This window comes from Phyllopteryx taeniolatus, chromosome 2 (genome assembly GCF_024500385.1).
Source record: "Phyllopteryx taeniolatus isolate TA_2022b chromosome 2, UOR_Ptae_1.2, whole genome shotgun sequence".
In the NCBI taxonomy this organism is placed as follows: Eukaryota; Metazoa; Chordata; class Actinopteri; order Syngnathiformes; family Syngnathidae; genus Phyllopteryx; species Phyllopteryx taeniolatus.
Genome location: NC_084503.1, coordinates 3,691,614 through 3,712,846, shown reverse-complemented (window position 1 = coordinate 3,712,846; position 21,233 = coordinate 3,691,614). Strand labels below are relative to the sequence as shown.

Genomic DNA, 21,233 nt, shown 5'->3' with positions numbered 1-21,233 from the left:
CTGCCGCAACCCTCTGCATTTATCTGGGCTTGGGACCGGCCTTCAGTTTGCATTGGCTTGTGCCCCTCATAGGGCTGCATTTGTATACAGTACACAAGTATATAAAATAAATGAACAAGTCATAATAATAGACACATTGCTCCAGCTTGTGATCGGATCGGTGGTCGGTTATCGTTTTTTTTTTTTTTTTTTTAAACTTGTTCATTGGTGATCGGCCCCAAAATCCTGATCGTGTAAAGTCTAAAATTCATTCTGCTTTGGATTATTAAGTGGTTAGAAAAGTTTTTGCTACAAAAACAGTTTTAAAGACAGCTATCAAATTTCTCACCGTTCTGAATTCCAAAAAGGAAGAGTTCAGGTTGTTGAGGCTGACTGGGCTGACTGATGGTCCCACCGACTGCAGACTGAAACAGAGTCCCTGGTTGCTGAACAGGAGATGAGGTGGTCGTCTGGAGGTTGGCCACACCGTTCGGTGAGCCAAACATGGTTGACTGTGTGAGCTCCTGAGACAATCCACTCTGCAGAGAGGCCATGTTCGGTGGAGGCATGAAGAGCCCCACAGACCGCTCTTGTCCATTGTTTGTGGTGTTTCCAAGTTGCATTGGTTGCTGATCCTGAAACAGCACTTGCTGACGTGCATCATTAGGGTTGCCTAAGGACATGGGCTCAGAGCGGACTTGTTGGTTTACCGTCACCACGTTGGCCTGTGAAAAAAGCAGAGAAGGGTTCTGGGGCTCTGGGGAAACTAGACTGCTGGTGGTCAAAGGAGGAATCTGCCCCTGATTGCTGAAGAGGATGTTGGATGTCTGTTCTGTGGTGGGTAGGGTGTTGTTACAGAATAGTAGTCCAGCTGGCTGCTGTTGACCTGAAGATAGTGTGTTTGCAGGTGGATGCTGAACGATGTTCTGAAACAAAGATTGCCGCTGACTTGTTTGAGAAAGGGCCTGAGGCTGTGAAGGCTGCTGTTGCTCCATTGGTGCACCTTGCTGAATTGGAGAGAGCTGAGTCTGAGCCTGAAACACAGATTGTTGTTCGGGGGCAGGTGTTCGTAGAGCATTGAGGAAGGCCAGTTGCTGTTGTTGGCTACTACTGGTGGTAAGCTGAGGTGAAAGAGATGTCTGAGGGAGGAACAGACTTTGCGTCGAAGGTTGCTGGTCTGGAGACTGTAGAACTGTCATGTTGTTTTGGAAGAGCACGGCCTGCACTTGCTCTGGAGTGTGAGAGGAGTTCTGGCTATGAAACAGACCCGCCTGGGGATCGTGTGCTTCTGTTATAGGACTGGCATTGTGGAACGCTGGTGGGGAGGGGTGGGAGGGTGTCTGGTGGAGGAAGTTGGTCTGAATAGAGAGAAGTTCATTGGTCTGCTGAAAGAGAGTTGCTTGTTGTTGCTGCTGCTGCTGGTGAGCCTGTTGGAAAAGTGACCCCTGGTTTGGCAGAGCACCTTGTGAGGAGCCTTGTTGCTCCACATTCACACACTGCATTTGAATTTGTGATTGGAATAGCTGCTGTTGTAGATTCTCCAGCGCTTGCTGCTGATGGAGTTGCTGTTGCTGTTGATGAATTTGCTGCTGTTGCTGCTGAATGTGTTGGGTTTGGATCTGTTGGTGCTGCATATGGTGTTGTTGGTTGGTCATTGAGTTGTCCGTCTGAAGTGGCAGATTACCGAACGCTTCGGGCTTAAGCTGTCTAACTGCCTCCTCCAACTGGGCCACTTCGTCCGAAGGGAACATGGGCAACTGCTGCGGTTGAGGTGCAGGATCAGCACATGGCCTCACTACAGACCCACAGCTGTTGACTTGCCTTTCCTGCCCAAGACCCAATCTTGGCTGGACTGTAGTTAAAGCCTCTGTGTTGGTAAAAACTGGGGCCTGGCTTTTGTCAGGTTCACCCGAGGACTGTGGCATTGTGTTGGAAAATTCTCTGTTTTTATTTAGATGGCCTGTAGACATGTCTGGGTTCTGTTGTGCTGGACAAAGGTCCACTGTCTGCTGGTAGACAGAAGTAGAAACATTTGATGACAAGTACCTTTACTATTATTTTACTATTAATAAGTCAGTTTTCAGTAATACTTTAAAATCATACATGTGTTATATCAGGTAACAAGGTTACATTTCATCACCTTGAACACCCCAGAGGTTTGGAGGTTATTGGTGACCTCCATTGGAGTGACTTCTTCTTTCTTCACTTGAGGCAATATAGGAGGCATCAGAACTGTAACAAGATGTATAGGAAGCTTAACCGCCAATTGTTATATATCTATCTCATGTTGTTCTTAAAACACGGACGCGCATCCAGGTTGAATTAAAATGAGGAATTCAAACGCTCTGAAGACATTACAATTTAGATGAAACATTTCAGGAAAATACACCTCCAGTCACACCACAAAAAAAAAAAAAAAAAAACGGTTCGAACCATCATTTTGCATAACATCACAAAGTCAATTTTGGTCATTATGACACACACCATCAAAGTTTTATTTGATGTCATTGATTGAATTACATTTTGTTTTAAGCGTCCTAAATCTATATAACATTATTATTTCATCACTATATAATTTTATTAAATCAAAGGAAAAGTTTGATTGTTTTTACATCTTATTAACAGTGGTTAAACATTTATTGACTTTGATTTAGTTTTGATATTTGACCCTTAAAACCTAAAACATTACACGTACTGTTTAGAGAAAGCTGTAATAAAATGAGTGTACAAAGAAAGAACCTTTACTTTGTTCATCGAAGGGACATGTCTTCACTGGGGAGGTTGTCTCTTTCTTCACAAAAACGTCAGTGTTTGCTGCAAGAGAAGGCAATCACACATATACTCATGACTACAAAATGGCACTGCTGGCTTGAAAGAGCCCAGATGACCTTTACGGCTCACCCCAAGTGGGGAAAAAAAAAAGTACTTTATTGTGGTTAAGAAGAAGCAGACTGAGACAAACCTGAATCTGAATTGTAAGTAAATGATTGAACATCGTGGGACCTGCCAGCATTGGTGACCACATAGATACCCACACACACAGCAGAGGTGATGCTTTGGTTCTGGTAAGGTGGAACCTTCACTATCAAATGATTCTTGGGGCGTAACATGGAGTCAAGAAGAAGAATAAACATGTGTGAATAAATAAATGCATTAATAAACATATTTCTTTGCACAACACAGTACTGATATAGTTTATGAACACCTTGTTTGTAGTCTGTTTGAATAGCAAGACTAGAGTAATTTGCACAACACCTCATGATAAAATACAGTAGGTTTCCTGTATGAGAATAGAGCTTTTTTTTTTTTTTTTTTTTTACTTAGCAACTGGACAATAATTTTAAGGTCAGTCATAAATTCTGAGGATATCCTTTATTGTCATACCACAAAACAAGCCACTTGAAATCAGCCGATGCAGGAGCACTTACTCATCACTGCGTTTTATCTGAAGCCTCAGTCCAACAATTGTACTTCATTCATGGTTTCCTGCAATTGCTGCCTCTCTTCTAACATCCAAAACAACTTCCCGTCTTCAGGTAAATTTTACATTAAGCAGCCATTTTCTGTTACAATAAAAAAAAGTCATCGACAGGATGATGCAAAGGACTGGCAAAATGTAATGAATTGGGAATGCAATGAAATGAGATTTCATGTTAACCGTTAACCCCTAGTTTATTGAGTGATGTGTACTGCTAGGAGAGGGACTCTATCACTTCACAATTTGATTACAATTCAAAGTGCTACGGTTTCATTCCCCATTATTAATGCATCTTGAAACATTGCATGTTTTTCTATAAAATGTTTTTTCTTTTTTATGCCTTATGTAACAATTTCTAATCACCCATATTTGCATGATTAAAGTAAATTACAGGAAGTAACGGACATTTATTAGTCGGGAAAGAGTTACATAGCCATTTCTAAAGCTTTAGGAATCCAGCGAACCACGGTGGAGAAAACATTGAACAGTGGTGAACCTTCCCAGGCCTACAAAAATTACCCCAAGAGCACAGCGACGACTCATCCAGGAGATCACAAAGGAATTCAGGACAACTTCTAAAGAACTGCAGGCCTCCCTTTCCTCATTTAAGGTCAGTGTGCATGACTGGGCAAAAATGGATCCATGGCAGAGTTCCAAGGCTAAAACAACTACTGACCAAAAAAAAAAGGCTCGTCTTACATTTACAAAAAATATCTGAATGATTCCCAAGACCTTTGGGAGAATATTCTATGGAAAGACAAAAAGTTTTTGGAAGGTGTGCGTCTCGTTACAGCTGGCGTAAATGTAACACAGCATTTCAGAAAAAGAACAACAGTCAAACATGACGGTAGTAGTGTGACAGTCTGGGGCTGCTCGCAACTTCAGGACTTGGATGGCTTGCTGTGATTTATGGAACGATGAATTCTGCTCTTTACCAGAAAATCCTAAAGGAGAATGTTCGGCCATCAGTTTGTGACCTCAAGCTGAAGCGCACTTGGGTTCTACAGCAGGACAATGATCCAAAACACATCAGCATGTCAACTTTCGAATGCCTTAAAAAAAAAAAAAAAAAAATGGAGGTTTAGTCAAAGTTCAGACTTGAATTCGATTAAAAGGCTGTGGCATGACCTTAAAAAGGCAGTTCATGCTCGAAAAACCCTCCATTGTTGCTGAATTAAAACAATTCTGCAAGAAAGAGTTGGCCAAAATATCTCCACAGAGATTTGAAACACTCATTGGCAGTTATAGACAACGCTTGATTTCAGTTGTTGCTGCTGAGGATGGTCCAACCAGTAATTAGGTTTAGGGGGCATTACTTTTTCCACACAGGGCCAGGTAGCTTTGAGTCATTTTTTCCCCTGAATATACACAATCACCCTTTAAAAATTACATGTTATGTTGACTTGGGTTATCTTTTCCGATTTTCACATTTGTTTGATATTCTAAAACATTTAAGTGGGGAAACGATGCAAAAAAGGGGGCCAATACTTTTTCACGGCACTGTAACTGATGTGTGAGGTTGTCACCACCTTCCTCAGAGACACAGCTACACAGACCAAACTCAAGTCATCATTTCTAATTTAGCTGGTTTGAGTTTTGCATCACCCGATGTGGTTGACGGACTTAAACATGTATTCATTGTGCTCCCGAGAGGAGCTGCGCAGCTCCTCTCGATAGCACAATGAATATATGTTTAAGCCAGACAAAAGCAAGCATTGGATGGATGGATGGATGGATGGATGGATGGATGGAGCCATCTATCCATCCAACGCTTGCTTTTGTCTGGCTATGAATGATTGTCCCTTACATCATGGGTGTTAATGTTTGTTAGCTTTACAAACCATGTTGATCTCAGTGGGATTACCTTGTTAAACAAAGCAGTTTAGCATTACACAGCTAAAGATTCATACATTTTGTTCCTTGGAACCGACCGCTTTGTTTGTAAGAGCAAAGGTCAAAACTGTCAGTGTTGAAACACACCTCCCAGACTGTGTATTTAGGTCACAATACAAAGAGACTACTCAAACCTTTGAACCAGCAGCCATATAAGATGATTACATCTAAACCACCGCCATACAAATCTCAAGTGGCTTCAACTTAGCCTATTAATGGTTGGTTCAAATAAAACAAGAACAATCAAATCTAACCTGGTGAAACATCTCCATGTCAATTTCAGCCTCTGTCTTCCAAGACGTTTCATCTGAAAAAGAAGATGGTTCGTGAATTGGAAACGTTGTCGTTCTGCAATTAGAATGTATTTTTAATTCAAAAACCGGTATTTCTTACCAGAGACATTCTCTTGAAATATGACTTTAGCGTCTTTGAGAAAATTCTTGCCAATGATGAAGAGTTCCTCTCCTCCCCTCACTGAGCAGCTGTGCAGTGATTTCTTCAGAATCTCAGGCACCCCTGCCGGCTGGGCTGTTGACACAGCAGGTACGTACAATACTGAAATTCTGAAAATAAAAGGCAGCTGAAGGACTCAGTTTTACGAACAGCCATTCATTAGGTTTACATGCACAGGAAGAATCCAAACAATTGAAACCAGACTAATAAAATCCACGTAAACACCTTAATCTGACCGCTAACACTTTGACAGTTGGGTAAACACTAACCTTTCAGAATACCGATGTACATTTACGAAGAGAAATACTTTAAAAGACCATCTAGAAAATGTCGGTTTTAGAAATGTGATGCCTGTGCAAATCCACACTGGGTGGAAATGGGTCAAAGCAGTCGTATAATAACTGCATTTTTGTAGTCCATAAAAATAAAAAAATAACAATAGATCTGTATTGGGTTAAACTCATTTCTAAGGTGCCCTTGATTAAGACACCCAACCCTTAACTCACTGCTCCGGTATGTCAAGAGTGTGTTTACTATTATGATGGGTATTATGCAGAGGTCAAATTTCATGCGCTGAGGACAATAAAAATATCAAGTACTGAAATGCAAGAAATAATTGTCAATAAACGCTTCACTATACACTTGATAAGCTGTATGTATTAGGGCTCTAACCAGAAAGTATTTCAAAGGATTTCATCCACAATTGCTTTTTATTCATTAAAAACACATTCGGTCAAGCATGTTGTAATTATAACAAAATTAAGCCAAAAAGACGCATCGGTTAACCTTTCCTTAATACTGTTTGAGAGTATCGTTAACCTGTTAAGTGGGAATAGATAAGATTTCATGTTGACATACAGCATAGCTATAACCATGGTTCTTTCTCAAAGGAGATGTTCGATGTTGACATATTTTAAAAAACTCCCATTTCCTGCTAGGGCATTTCATGAACCTTTTTTATGACTGAAACACACCACCCAAACACAAGAAGATGTACGTCATCTTCTTGTGTGGAAAGATACTACTGTGTTGCATGTTGGCTCATTGTAAATGGCACCACACTTCTATTGTTTTGTCCTTCCTTTTATTCCTCCCATGTCAGTTCTATATACTGAATTAACTTTCTTACGACCTTAACCGTCTTTCCTGTTTATAAAGCCCACCACACCCTCATACTGTTTGCATTATCAGACATTATAATGAGAATGAAGGGGTTTTACACAATGGGCTCTTATTTTCATAGACGGAGCAGCTATGCTTCAGTGTAAACACTAGCACATCACGAGTTCCGTGCGAGCGCAAAACTCGCCACGTGTTCGCCAATTTGGCAGGCGTGTCTGCGCCAAGCTGGGCGTGTCGGCGCACAGAGGGCACACCCCTTGGAGATGTGCTTTGTGGAGTGAGATTTTGGTATCCAAAAGTATGTCTAAACTTGCGCCTACTGGCACCATGTCTTAACTTTTGGCGCAGGTGATCTAGCATAATTTTGGTGGATTTGATTGGGGCACGTACAGGCAGACAGAAACGTGAGCGCTTTATTGACATGTGGTAGGGGGTGGAAACGAATGAATGTCGGTGGGGATCGATACATAAGGTCCGCGGACATATTTAAGTCGCCTGTAGTTTTCACTAGCTCATTCTGTATTTAGTTGGGGTATCCGCTAACGTTCAATGCTCCAATGGTGCGCCCTTCTCCGCATATAGAGAGGTCTCCATGGGAGACTATTGCGCTGCTTGAGAGAATGAGGGAAGCCGCTTCGATTGGAAAGGACTGAATTCGGCTGTGAACATGGCCAGACCAGGGCACACGTCCCACTTTTAATTTCGCTGGGGGTACGCCACTCCACGAAATTACCCAAACCGGGTCCAGCCAGCCTCTTCGCAGAGTTACACCAGATGTGAGTCAGCAAAATAGAGAGCCCAATGTCTTCTAAAGCTTACATGAAAAGAATACAGTGCCTTCTGAGCTAAGGCTGTATTAAACTTTAGACACGGGGGCATCTCCAAGTAAAGACAAGATAAGAGGTTAGGAGCCAAACTATTTTTGTGTGACATTCACATAGCCACCTTCATTACGCTCTATCCACAAGGACTGAAAACAAAGACCTTCACTTACTGCAAAGGATGGAAGACGACAGCGTTTGGAGCGTGAGCACTGAACCGTCTGGACGTGGGATGTTGACCCGAAACACGAGCCTCGCCCGCGTGCTCTTCTTTTTTGACCCCGCCACCCCAATTCGAGCCTCCACATCGGCATTTCGGAGCTTCAAGATTCCAACACAGTCCACGCTGCACAAAAATTCAATGTCAGCTTTGGAAAATATGCAGTCTAAATAGAAACTCAATATTAACCAATATGGGTGGCAGAATAATAATAAGAAAAAAGGGCATAATTAAGCTGCCAAAATAAAAGACAGGATGGCTAATGTACAATTACAGGAATACTAAAGAGCATGTGAAGTCAACACCTGCACAAAATGAAGCCTCTCTTTGTTTGTGGTTTACCAATAAAACCCTTAAGAGTCATATTTTGTGCACACAAATGCTCAGTGGGCTCACCCAAACAAGAAAGTACGTACGCTAAGGTCATGTTGGTGCTTGGGTCCAAGGGGACTTCAATGACAGTCGTGCCCCCAATGTCCACCTCTTTGCAGGCTGTGGTGTTGCGGCCGGTCACTCGACAGGCTTGGTAAAATCCATGGGGCCTCACGCGCTCAGCATCGTTCCCCACAAACACTTGCAAAATAACTGGTTCCTTCACACCCTCCAGCTGTAAAACACAACAGAAGACAATAATTAGCAAATATAAATAGTGTATGGAAATGTAGCACACTGGTCACGTCGCATGGATTTTGAATTATATCGGTACGACGAACACATATAGACACGGACAACAATCCGCGCTCACATTCACACCGTCACTGAGTGGGAACTGAAGCCACGCTGCCCGCACCAAAGTCAGGCGAGTCTACCGCTACACCATCAGTGACACGCAAATGTGACCAGTAAGAGTAAAATGAATCATCATGTACTCAAACAGGAGGATTTAGGTGAAGTGAAATACTTTTGTTTCTCGAGGTTTCTTCATTTTAGTTTGAACAAAGTGAACACCTCCAAAACTAGTAGTAGTACAAAGAATATTTGTCATTTTTGGATAACACAAAAACATTGTACAAACAGTATAAAAGACTAGAGAGCAACAACTGTAATAAAAATCTGCAATATAGCGGAACTGTGAAGCAAGAACTGTGATGTAGCGGAGGATTACTGTTACTAAGTTGCAGGGACTCATTGTTCCAGGGCTGGGACTCATTGTTTGACGACACCATGAAATGTGCATCCCGAGACCCACACAGTCTCAAGTTTAAAATGATCTATGTACATGTATTTAACTTTTGTCCAAAGGCACCAGTCATAATGAAATGTTATCAATTTCAGTTTCAAACAATCATGTCATCAAATCATAGTCATGTTCATTACCGTAGCATACACAAGAAGCCAGCTATCCTATTTTCCAGGTTTGGCTTTGGTTTTTATAAATTACAATATCATATAGTGCTATTTACCTTATCATAAAAAAAAAAACTAAAAAAAAAAAAAAACGTTTATTTTTTTTGGGAAGCTGATACGGATTAATGGAATTTCCATACATTTCAATGAGGAAAGATTATTTGATAATATAAGCATTTTGAGTTACGACCGTGGTCACAGAACGAATTCAACTCGTTTCCAAGGCACCACTGTATCTACCGCTGCAACACCAGATGAGTTAAATTTGGCTGGTTGATCTCATGTAATTACATCCATTCAAACATAAATGACCTTCTCAACCTCCTCTGAAGAACCCTATTGAACCTAAGATAGTCTAAGCTTTCCTTTTTTTCCAGTGAGGTCAAATTGCTCATCTGTATCAAAAAAGTTGAAGAACATGTCCAATGGATTAGTGAGTTTTGCGAGTCTATCAGTAGCACAAACACATCTTGACTACTGAATGTAATTTCTTAACAAGGCTGTCTGTTGATAAACATTTGACTTAAAGGGAAGATGGGAAGGATCGGCTGAAATTATACATCTATCGTGAACAGAAAATATGCTTTATTTTGATATATCAATTACTATAGTCATCAAACAGAATTACACTGAAGTGGTCAAATGTTTGTCACTTTTTCGCTTTCAAATCTGCCGCACTAAACGACGACGCTGCCCCTTCCGGTTTGACGCGTGACGTCAGCAGATGACAGGAAGTTGATTTATTAGCTCATTCAGCAAAGTGAGTAGTTTTATTCCAACGTGACTGGAGAGAGCCTTAGCCTGTATAAATTACCAAAGGAACAAGACTGATTGTACAAGACAAGCCCAGAGAACGCGGGACAAGCGGGAGCCCACAGCCTCCTCGGTGCTGTGCAGTGCACATTTCAATCAGGACGGTTGTCTTGTCCCTGACTCGGAATCCCTTGGATTTAGCATACAGCACAAGAGGAAGCTCAAAAAGATGCAGTACCAACAGTTTTTAAGTGACAGCGGGAATGTAAAGCTAGAACAAGTGCAGATACTGACGCTTCAACGCGTACCAGAATGGGCACAGGGTGAGTCAAAATTGAAACCTGGTCATATGGAGTCTCACCAAACATAACAAGAATATGAAGCATTCAATTGAATTGACACAGTGGACACACATTTAGCGATTTACCTAGAACACGGATGAAATTACGTATCGATATCATAGGGTACATTCTTATAACGTACTCATGTAAGCTGCTTATATTATACACTAGTCCACAAATGCTAGCTGTGCACGTGTGCGTGTGTGTGTTTTCATAGCAAACAAAGACTCTCAACTACGAGTGGCATTGGTTTACAGTTTTACTCGTATGGCTCAAACCGGTAGGGACATAACACATGATCATCTTCATTGCTGTCAGTACCACGCTCTGTTTCGATTTCAGAGGAAATATCGCTGATATCGTCGCTGAAGTTACTGGCAGTCTTCCTCACGTTCATCTATGCTTGTCAACACAGGCGACAGCCACGGCTCCCTCTGACGAAAGCATTCAACATGGTAGCCGCATTTTGAGGTGGCTTTTTGAATGCCCAGACGGTGATTTATCATCAGACTCGAAGAATGAATCGCCATGCGTCTGATATCATGTGAATTGTTTTGTACTCGTTTTATGTCGTTTTTAGGAGCGCATCTCATCTACTCCAACAGTTACCTTTACAGTTGGGAAGCCCTGCTGAGTGCGGTCCTTCACTGACCCTCTGCTGCCCTCCGTCAGGTAGCGAGCCCGATGCTGAGGCTCAGGCTGAACAAGGATCTTCAGTTCCTTCTGTTCACTCTTTGATGGGTACTGCATCGATAAAACTCCTTTTTGATGAGGCGTATGAGCATTTTCTTGCGGACTGAAGAAAAATGAACAAAGAGAAAGGTTGGCACAGCTACAAAAAGTTGTTCACTCATTTCATCACCTCTGGCCTCCTGTTTGAACGACACGGAAATCATGTTCATGTCGCATGGAATATGTTCATGTACGCTGGGACTGTCTTTACTACTTGAGTTTAAAAGACAACGTAGCCGAGTCCCGGTCGTGTTATATTTTTGTGTGTGCATATTTTCCCTTTTTATTCTTTGCACTTCTACACTGCACATACTTTTTTCTTCTCGCAAATGTGAGACCTCCAGACGTATTTACTTAAAAGATCAGCTGATTGCGATCTGGACCATGGCCAAAGCCGACAACAAGCCTTTGTTTTCTCACCAGAATTTCCGATGGGATCAATAAGTATCTGCTTACTTACCTAAAACAATCAGTCGTTAAAGTGCTCCACGGTTTCCATGGGGCGCCCTTAATCAAGCAAATGAATTGTATCTGTTTATGTAATCAACACTGCGTATCCTTGGGCTTTGAGAGAACTGCTGTAAATTCACTGTTGGCAGCAGTAGCCAGTTCCTACTGTTTATGGCTGTGTTTTAGACACTGGGTGCAGTCACTGTACTCAAGGTGTGGATAAGTGTGGTGGCCTGATCCTAGCCATCTTGGCCTCTATCAAGGGGCTGTTGTCATAGATACCATATTTACAGTAATACAAACCTTCCTTTTTGTCCAGTCTTGTTGTCTGTGCTGAGCTGGGAAAGAACAAAGTGTGGCCCTTTGGCACTGTCCGCATCAAAAACATCCATGCTGGCTTCATTGGTAAGCAAAGACTTGGGCCCTGGCCTTTGTCGTGGGGTGCGTTTGCGTGACTTTCGTGGCACCTCTGTGTTGTCGTTGTAAGACGTTGTGCTCATCAGACTGAAGTTTGACAGCGAGTCCTCCATCCAGATGCTGTTGCTGTGCTCCGAGTCCAACGATGTTTCCGCTTGACAGGACATGTGACTATCACTGAGTAGGTCTTGCGGAGGCGGAGAGATGTTCAGTTCGGTGCGGCGCTTTGGGGGCATCATGTGCTGATGTGGCTGGTCCTCCTGTGATGTCACACCTATCCCTCCTCCAACCTCATTGGCGACCAGGCAACGACCACCGCCATTGCCGTTCCCACTCCCACCTTCGGCACCAAGGCTCTCTGGCACAGCTCTGCAACTCCTGTTGTCCTCTGGGTCAACATTGCCACTGACGGGGTCACTGGCTGAAGAACTGCAAGGTTTGGTGGAGCTGGAAGAGGTGGAAAAAGCACTGCGGGGGCCATCCATGGTCATAGAGGAGGACATGCCATCTACAGTGCAAATAATTGGAAAGTTAATATCGTCTCAAGTAGTGCTACCTATTTGTCCCGTTTTAGAACTTAAATTTGCTGAAGTTTGTATATTCTTATACAACTACGCTATCTTTTGTTCAACCCATTACAGGGTCTTGCCTTTCAAGTGGCCCTTATATGTGTATGGTGATGGCTTCTGTCCATTGGCTGACTTGATGTGAATAATTTTAAGAAAGATGATCCGATGATCCACCCTTTTAAAACTGAGGTGTTAAGGAAACAATATTTATAATTTAATCCACTTTCTACAGTGCGATGGGCGATGTGACAGTTAGAGAAGCATGTCCACCAGCAAGTACCTGAAATCACTACCTACATCTCCATACAAGTAGGGATACACCGATACCAGTATCGGTATCTGTATCGTTGCCGATACTGCATGCTCTGACACATCAACACCACTTTACCAGCCTAACATTTAACTTCCAGGCAGGTAGAGTAGGAGCCATGTCAGCCATGTGGAGATGCTTTAAGGTAAACACGGATGACAACACTTTATTAACCGGCTGCAAATTATGCTCTGCAAAAAGCACGATGAACTCCGCTGCGTCAGGCCGTCGGGAAAGCGCCAAAGGTTCTGCAGACCCATCGCTCCACACTGCTCGGCAGGAAGTCGCTGCAGTGCGGCACGTTGTGTAAGGACAATAAATAAATAAATAAAATAAGAAGTAAACGGTGGTGTGATAAAGTTCAGTTATCTTCTCAGTTATAAATTGTGGTATTCTCAAGATGAAGTCTTGTATTTCTCTTTATTCACTAAATTTTGTAGTCATGGCATATGTATGGCTATTTGTATATCCAGCGGACTACATTTTTCTTCATATCTGATCTACTGTATGTACTCTTGCATAGTGCCCCCTAGTGTTCAGACTGAGACACCACATAACTGCCTTGTGCTACAGGCAACATTTAAGTGAAATGTGTGACAAGACTTAGAAAAACATGCAGTTGGACTTTAAAATGTCAGTAATAACAAGTTGTTACTCTATAAAGTGTTGTAGTTGTGTTATGCCATGTTCAAGAAAAGTTTGCGTTTTTGAACAGTATTTGATTCAAATAAAACACATTTTCTTTGCAATTGCAGGACGTAATAGCAAGTATCGGTACTCGGTATCAGAGAAATATAAGTACGTACTTGTACTTGAAAAAGTGATATCGGTGCATCTCTACCTACAAGTAAATATTATGAAGGCGATTTGTTTCATATTAGTATTCCAGATAAAAATAGTAAATGGAACATGATGTTGTTACAGTCATTACCTGCAATGACAATTCCTAAAATGATTTTATCCGAATTGTATGATTATAAAAATGCTTGCCAAAGAAGAATTATCTTGACAACTACAACCGAGTCTATTCAGAACTCAAGTAAGCAAAAACTCTCCCATCCCCTCCAACTGCCTCCCCAGTGACCATATCATAAAAGTCAAGTTTATGAAAATGGGAACAATCGCCCCGAGTGAGTATCAGCGGTGATGATGATATTTGAGGTCATGGACTGCAAAAAAAAAAAAAAAAAAAAGAACAAACAAACCAAAAAAACAATTAAAGCATTAGCATTGCTATAAAAAAAAAAAAAGAAAAGAAAATATATTATGACCCATTTGTTTAAATGATTGTGTGATCTAATAGTGGAAATTTGAAAAAACCTATTAAATTAGCACTAGCGAATGCTTTATTTTCTGTCACAATATGATGGAGGTTCAAAATGAGCAAAATGTGGCACGCCAGTTACTGGAGCTTGAATTTAGGTTACATAAATTGTTTTGCCTGGTGGGGACTGAACGCAGCCACAAAGACAAAATAAACAAGCTTCTGACCTATGAAGCAGAGAACTGCAGACCATTTTATATGAAGACCCTCCCTGCTTCAGAGAGAACTTCCTGGAATAAAAATGAGACAGCGAATGAGCAATATGGGCTGAAAGTGAACAGTATTTTTTTTTTTTGTCAGATTTCTGAAGAAACAAATACAATATGTTTTGCTGGAAAATAAAAAAAAAAATTTAAAAGTTGCTCCAGCATGCCCGCACACTGTCATTTTGAAATAAGGGTCTGAATGAGAAGTGGGGAAGAGTGAGACTAATTTGCAGACTATGAATGAAGTAAAACTGCTGCTGTCATTATCAACTGTTGTGGGATTCATTAGTTTGCGAACGAAGCAAACTGTTAATAAAAAAAAAAGAGTGAGAGAGACAAAGAGAGGGGCGCACGGTAAAATATGTATTATCAATTATTCCCAATCAATACACAAATATTGTTGCATGAAAGAGAGAATCACCTAAAGTGGAATCCCTGCACTGCATTAACAAAAAGAATGAAAACTCAGTTGTTGTTAAAGAAAAACATAATCCATTTTCTACTTCTCATCCTGTTCAGGCTATTCAGGGAATTGTGAAAGAAGAGCACAATTATACTGAACATTAAGTACAATGATTCAGTAAAAAATAATGTTGTTTTAATATGACAAATGGTTGGTTTCACTGGATCAGGCTGGGCTACAGAGGAATGCGTGTCCATTGTTCTCTTTCCCCTTTTATTAGTCTTTCTTGGCAACTCTGCCTTAAAAAGCCAGAATCCAAGTCATGTTTTCAAGGGCACTGGGCCTTATTGTGTTTTGAAGTAGTGAGTTGAGAGTTATTGGTTTCCTCAAACAAAAGACTCACTTGTTTACACTATGGCCTTTCTGTTTTGAGTGATTTTGGAGATCCAGTCAAGTGCTTTAAACTTTGAAAAGAAGAACATACAATGCTTAATGCTATCTCCAGGTTGTGGACTTGCATGGAAAGTAGTGCAAAACGGACTAATGGGTTTCTTTTTTTAGTAATGAACAATTATTATTCATTTGTTAATTATTTGAATTTATGCAGCAAATCTCACATTTTCAAATTATTAGCTGTTTTTAACAATTTTGAATTAGTCCAAACAGCTGTTACTGTCAGTTGCTGTCACACTGCCCAAAAAGTTGATAAAAACTTTTGAAATTTGCAATAAAAACTTTATGTTAGACAAGTTTAAACATGCATGCTGCATATTCTCTCTAGTAAAACCTTAACCTGTTGTATAATTACTTCTGACTACATGTGACATGTTTTTTTGGAACCCATGTATGCATGAGTGCCAGAATAAAGACAAGAATGTGGGGAGTGGAGCACCATTTTTTCAAGCACAAAACCACTATTGTTTTCGGCAGCCATAGAAACATCATGCAGGGATGCAATATTTCCAATTAAAAACAATTCTTTGAGGCTCTGTTCGGAATCATTCTCTATCAACCATATCGTGAGTTTGCCATTATGGAGTGCTGTTTAATGTGCAGTGAGTATACAGTGCTGTAAAAAAAAAAATATTGCCCCCCTTCTCAAATGCGTATATTTTTGCAGTTTCTCCACTTTAATGTTTAAGATCAACAACCAAATGTGCCCCTCCTTGTGCCGTCACCTTATCATGGTGGAGGGGTTTGTGTGTCCCAATGATCCTAGGACCTAAGTTGTCTGGGCCCTTATGCCCCTGGCAGGGTCACCCATGGCAAACAGGTCCTAGGTGAGGGACCAGACAAAGCACGGCCCAAAGACCCCTTATGATGACGACAAAAAAATGGACTCAGGTTTACCTGGCCCGGACGCGGGTAACCGGGGCCCCCCTCTGGAGCCAGGCCTGGAGGTGGGGCTCGAAGGCGAGCGCCTGGTGGCCGGGCACAGCGAGCTGGGCGGTGGCCGAAGGCGGGGACCTTGGCGATCTGATCCCCGGCTACAGAAGCTGGCTCTAGGGACATGAAATGTCACCTCTCTGGCAGGGAAAGAGCCCAAATTGGTGTGTGAGGTCGAGAAGTCTTAGACTAGATATAGTCGGACTCGCCTCCACGCACAGCTTGGGCTCTGGTACCAATCCTCTTGCGAGGGGTTGGACTCTCTTCCACTCTGGAGTTGCCCACGGTGAGAGGCGTCGAGCAGGTGTGGGTATACTTATTGCTCCCAGGCTCGGCGCCTGTACGTTGGGGTTCACCTCGGTGGACGAGAGGGTAGCCTCCCTCCCCCTTCGGGTGGGGGGACGGGTCCTGACTGTTGTTTGTGCCTATGCACCAAACAGCAGTTCAGAGTACCCACGCTTTTTGGAGTCCTTGGAGAGGGTGCTGGAGAATGCTCCAGCTGGGGACCCCATCGTTCTGCTGGGGGACTTCAATGCTCACGTGGGCAATGACAGTGAGACCTGGAAGGGCGTGATTGGGAGGAACGGCCCCCCAGATCAGAACCCGAGCGGTGTTCTGTTATTGGACTTCTGTGCTCATCACGGATTGTCCATAACGAACATCATGTTCAAGCATAAGGGTGTCCACACGCGCACTTGGCACCAGGACATTCTAGGTCGCAGTTCGATGATCGACTTTGTGGTCGTGTCATCGGACTTGCGGCCGTATGTCTTGGACAATCGGGTGAAGAGAGGGTCGGAGCTGTCAACTGATCACCGCCTGATGGTTAGTTGGCTCCGATCGTGTGGGAAGATGCCGACCGGAGCTGTGGCCTGTCGTGGCGGCAATCCCCAAATCCATTGGTGAACACCAACGGTGAGGGATGGCGTCAAGCTGAAGAAGGAGTCCTATCGGGCCTTTTTGGCCTGTGGGACTCCTGAGGCAGCTGATGGTTACCAGCTGGCCAAGCGGAATGCAGCTTTGGTGGTCACTGAAGCAAAAACTTGGGCATGGGAGGAGTTCGGTGAGTTGAATCTCAGATTCAGGAGGAGCAGTGTGGTTTTCGTCCTGGCCGTGGAACAGTGGACCAGCTCTACACACTTGGCAGGGTCCTCGAGGGTGCATGGGAGTTCGCCCATCCTGTCTACATCTGTTTTGTGGACTTGGAGAAGGCGTTCGACCGTGTCCCTCGGGGGGTCCTGTGGGGGGTGCTTCGGGAGTATGGGGTACCGAACCCCCTGATACGGGCTGTTCGGTCCCTGTACGACTGGAGTCAGAGTTTGGTCCACATAGCCGGCAGTAAGTCGGACTCGTTTCCGGTGAGGGTTGGACTCTGCAAAGGAATCTGTTCATAACTTTATGGACAGAATTTCTAGGCACAGCCGAGGTGTAGAGGTGGTCCGGTTTGGTGGCCTCAGTATTGCATCTCTGCTTTGTGCAGATTATGTGGTTCTGTTGGCTTCATCAAGCCGTGACCTCCAACGGTCACTGCAGAAGTTCGCAGCTGAGTGTGAATCTGGGATGAGAATCAGCACCTCCAAATCTGAGACCATAGTCCTCAGTCGGAAAAGGGTGGCGTGCCCTCTCCAGGTCGGGGATGAGATCCTGCCCCAAGTGGAGGAGTTCAAGTATCTTGGGGTCTTGTTCACGAGTGAGAATGGAACGGGAGATCGACAAGCGGATCGGTGCATCCTCTGCAGTGATGCGGACTTTGTATCGATCCCGTTGTGGTAAAGAAGGAGCTAAGTCGAAAGGCGAAGCTCTCGATTTACCTGTCGATCTACGTACCTACCCTCACCTATGGTCACGAGCTGTGGGTCGTGACCGAAAGAACAAGATCCGGGATACAAGCGGCTGAAATGAGGTTCCTCCGCAGGGTGTCCGGCCTCTCCCTTAGAGATAGGGTAAGAAGCTCGGTCATCCGGGAGGATCTCAGAGTAGAGCCGCTGCTCCTCCACATCGAGAGGAGCCAGATGAAGTGGCTGGGGCATCTGCTTCGGATGCCTCCCGGACGCCTCCCTGGTGAGGTGTTCCAGGCACGTCCCACCGGGAGGAGACCCCGGGGACGACCCAGGACACGCTGGAGAGACTGCGTCCTTCGGCTGGCCTGTGAACGCCTCGGGATTCCCCCGGAAGAGCTGGATGAAGTGGCTGGGGAGAGGGAAGTCTGGGCGTCCCTGCTAAAGCTACTGCCCCCGCGACCCGACCTCGGATAAGCGGTAGAAAATGGATGGATGGAAACAAATGTACATATCAGACAAAGATAACCCAGGTGAACATAAAATGCTGTTTTTAAAAGGTGATTTTATTTATCAAGGGAAAAAATATTCAAAGTTACCTGCCCATATATGAAAAAGTAATGCCCCCCCCCAAAAAAAAACATCTGAATGATTTCCAAAACTTTTGAAAGAATATTCTATGGACTGATAGGACGAAAGTTTAATTTTCTGGAACGTGTGTGTCTCTCGTTACATCTGGCGTAAGTATAACACAGCATTTCAGAAAAATAAGGTCCTGGAAGACTTGCCGTGATTTATGGAACCATGAAGTCTGCTCTTTACCAGAAAATCCTGAAGGAGAATGTTCAACCATCAAATCGTGACCTCTACCTGAAGAGCACTTAGGTTCTGCAGCAGGACAATGATCCATAACACACGGGCAAGAAAACTTCTGAATGGGTTAAAAAAAATAAAAATGGAGGTTTTGGAGTTGCCTTGTCGAAGTTGAATCTGATTGAATTGCTGTGGCATGACCTTAAAAAGCCTGGAATTTTTCCTGAATTAAAACAATTCTGCAAGGAAGAGCGGGCCAAAATATCTTCACAGAGATTTAAAAGACTCATTGCCAGTTATAGACAACTCTTGATTTCATTTGTTGCTGCTGAGGGAGTGGGGAACCAGTTATTCGGTTACTTTTTCACATAGGGCCAGGTGGCTTTGAATAGTTGTTTTCCTAAATAAATACATGCAATATTAAACATTAAAGTGGGGAAACTATGCAAAAAAAGAATTGATAGTGCCGTCAATGTATCCCACAATGCATCTTGAAAAGTAATGAACACCCAATGGTCACTGGAAAAACAATATATCATGATGCATTTCACCGAGATGGAAAGAAAGTTAAAATTTTTTACAGAGACTGACGAGGGGGCGCAGTGGAGCTAGCGAAAATACACGAATAATTGACCACCCCTAAAAAAAGGGTTTTGTATAGTGTATATAGATGTCATAAGATGGTGGCAAAACACCTAAAATGTAGAGGACCATAAAGCACCAACACCATGGTGCCATGTTACATAACTCCATTCAGTAGTTATATCATTTAACACAAACAAACCACCTAGCTAAATAACACACTTGTAAAAACTGATGCAACATCACATATGGGCAAATAAATATGCGCACTAGCGTTACAAAAAAACAGTGTGAAGTCATTAAACGCAACTCTTGGCATTTATACACATTAATAAACGTTCGGGAAAACTGGAAAATTGTAATACTAGCTGCATTTAAGGACTGCCAACAAAACAGGACATTTCGAATGTAGACAAAAAAAAAAACAAAAAAAAAAACACCACTATCAACGAATTAAACCTAACAGCACAAAGATTCTACCAGGTGGAATATGTGAGCATTTTTTATGTAGAAATAACAGGGGATAGGTTCCCCCCAAAATATATATACTATATGCGAATTTGCGAATGCCATACCACAAATTTGCGGGGGTTCACTGTAGTCCACTGTATAATATGCCCTATAAGGTATCGTAATTAGGGAGTAGGGAATGAGTGAATGATTCCGAACACAGCCTGAAATAAAAATTTAATGCAAAAATGTTGTTTTCCTAACACATGAGGTGACAAAACACCACTGAGATAGCAGTTACATGTCTTCTGTTTTGAAGCATTGGGCGCAATCTATCTTGCTCAAAGAGGAGAAAATAATTATCCTACCTGCAGCTAATGCAGCTGAAGGTGGCCCGGCCTCTCCACCGCTGGTTTGGCTCATGCTTAATGGGTTCAGCTGGATGTTGGAAGAAAACTGCAGCTCTCTGGGCAGAAAGTCATACGCTAATTCTGGGGGATACAAAAGGGGTAAGATTGGATTTAACCAATGAGCACATTCAAACACAAAACACTCAATAACCAACTCCAGTGTTCTCCAATTTAATCAGTTTTAATACATTTTCCTGGAAAAATGGTCCCATCTGTAGTAGGTTAGATGAATTGACTGATTACTTGGACAACCCCAATTCCAATGAAGTTGGGACGTTGTGTTAAACATAAATAAAAACAGAATACAATGATTTGCAAATCATGTTCAACCTATATGTAATTGAATACACTGCAAAGACAAGACATTTAATGTTCAAACTGATAAACTTTATTGTTTTTAGCAAATAATAATTAAATCTGAATTTTATGGCGCGTTCCAAAAAAGCTGGGACAGGTGGCAAAAAAGACTGAGAAAGTTGAGGAATGCTCATCAAACACCTGTTGGGAACATCCCGCAGGTGAACAGGCTAATTCGGAACAGGTGGGTGCCATGATTGGGTAGAATTGCTCAGTCATTCACAAGCAAAGCTGGGGCGAGGTTCACCTCTTTGTGAACAAGTGCGTGAGAAAATAGTCGAACAGTTTAAGGACAATGGCCTTCAACGTACAATTGCAAGGAATTTAGGTATTACATAATATATTCAAAAGGTTCAGAGAATCTGGAGAAATCACTCCATGTAAGCAGCAAGGCCGAAAACCAACATTGAATGCCCGTGACCTTCGATCCCTCAGGCGGCACTGCATCAAAAACCAACATCAATGTGTAAAGGATATCACCACATGGGCTCAGGAACACTCCAGAAAACCAATGTCAGTAAATACAGTTCGGTGCTACAGCCGTAAGTGCAACTTAAAACTCTACTATGCAAAGCAAAAGCCATTTATCAACAACACCCAGAAACGTCGCCGGCTTCTCTGGGCCCGAGCTCATCTAAG

At 42.8% G+C, this 21,233-nt stretch overlaps 1 protein-coding gene and 1 long non-coding RNA gene across 4 annotated transcripts in view; one reads left to right on the top strand and one right to left on the bottom strand.

Moving 5' to 3' along the window:
* The window catches only part of nfat5b (nuclear factor of activated T cells 5b), a 47,470-nt gene that overhangs the window by 8,004 nt on the left and 18,233 nt on the right, over positions 1–21,233 (bottom strand). For 2 of the 3 annotated variants that reach the window (XM_061754264.1, XM_061754248.1), the window contains 11 exons: positions 20,196–20,318; positions 11,893–12,514; positions 11,017–11,203; positions 8,383–8,573; positions 7,920–8,092; positions 5,744–5,878; positions 5,605–5,657; positions 2,942–3,074; positions 2,725–2,793; positions 2,120–2,211; positions 329–1,988 (listed from right to left, as the gene is read on the bottom strand). In XM_061754264.1, coding sequence (XP_061610248.1) covers positions 329–1,988; positions 2,120–2,211; positions 2,725–2,793; positions 2,942–3,074; positions 5,605–5,657; positions 5,744–5,878; positions 7,920–8,092; positions 8,383–8,573; positions 11,017–11,203; positions 11,893–12,514; positions 20,196–20,318 — 3,438 coding nt within the window. The remainder of the gene's footprint in view (positions 1–328; positions 1,989–2,119; positions 2,212–2,724; positions 2,794–2,941; positions 3,075–5,604; positions 5,658–5,743; positions 5,879–7,919; positions 8,093–8,382; positions 8,574–11,016; positions 11,204–11,892; positions 12,515–20,195; positions 20,319–21,233) is intronic. The other variant, XM_061754256.1, reaches the window with a different exon arrangement.
* Positions 5,517–8,032, top strand: LOC133468415 (uncharacterized). Its single transcript, XR_009785495.1, has 3 exons — positions 5,517–5,672; positions 5,747–5,893; positions 7,894–8,032. It is a non-coding gene; the product is annotated as an uncharacterized LOC133468415 (long non-coding RNA).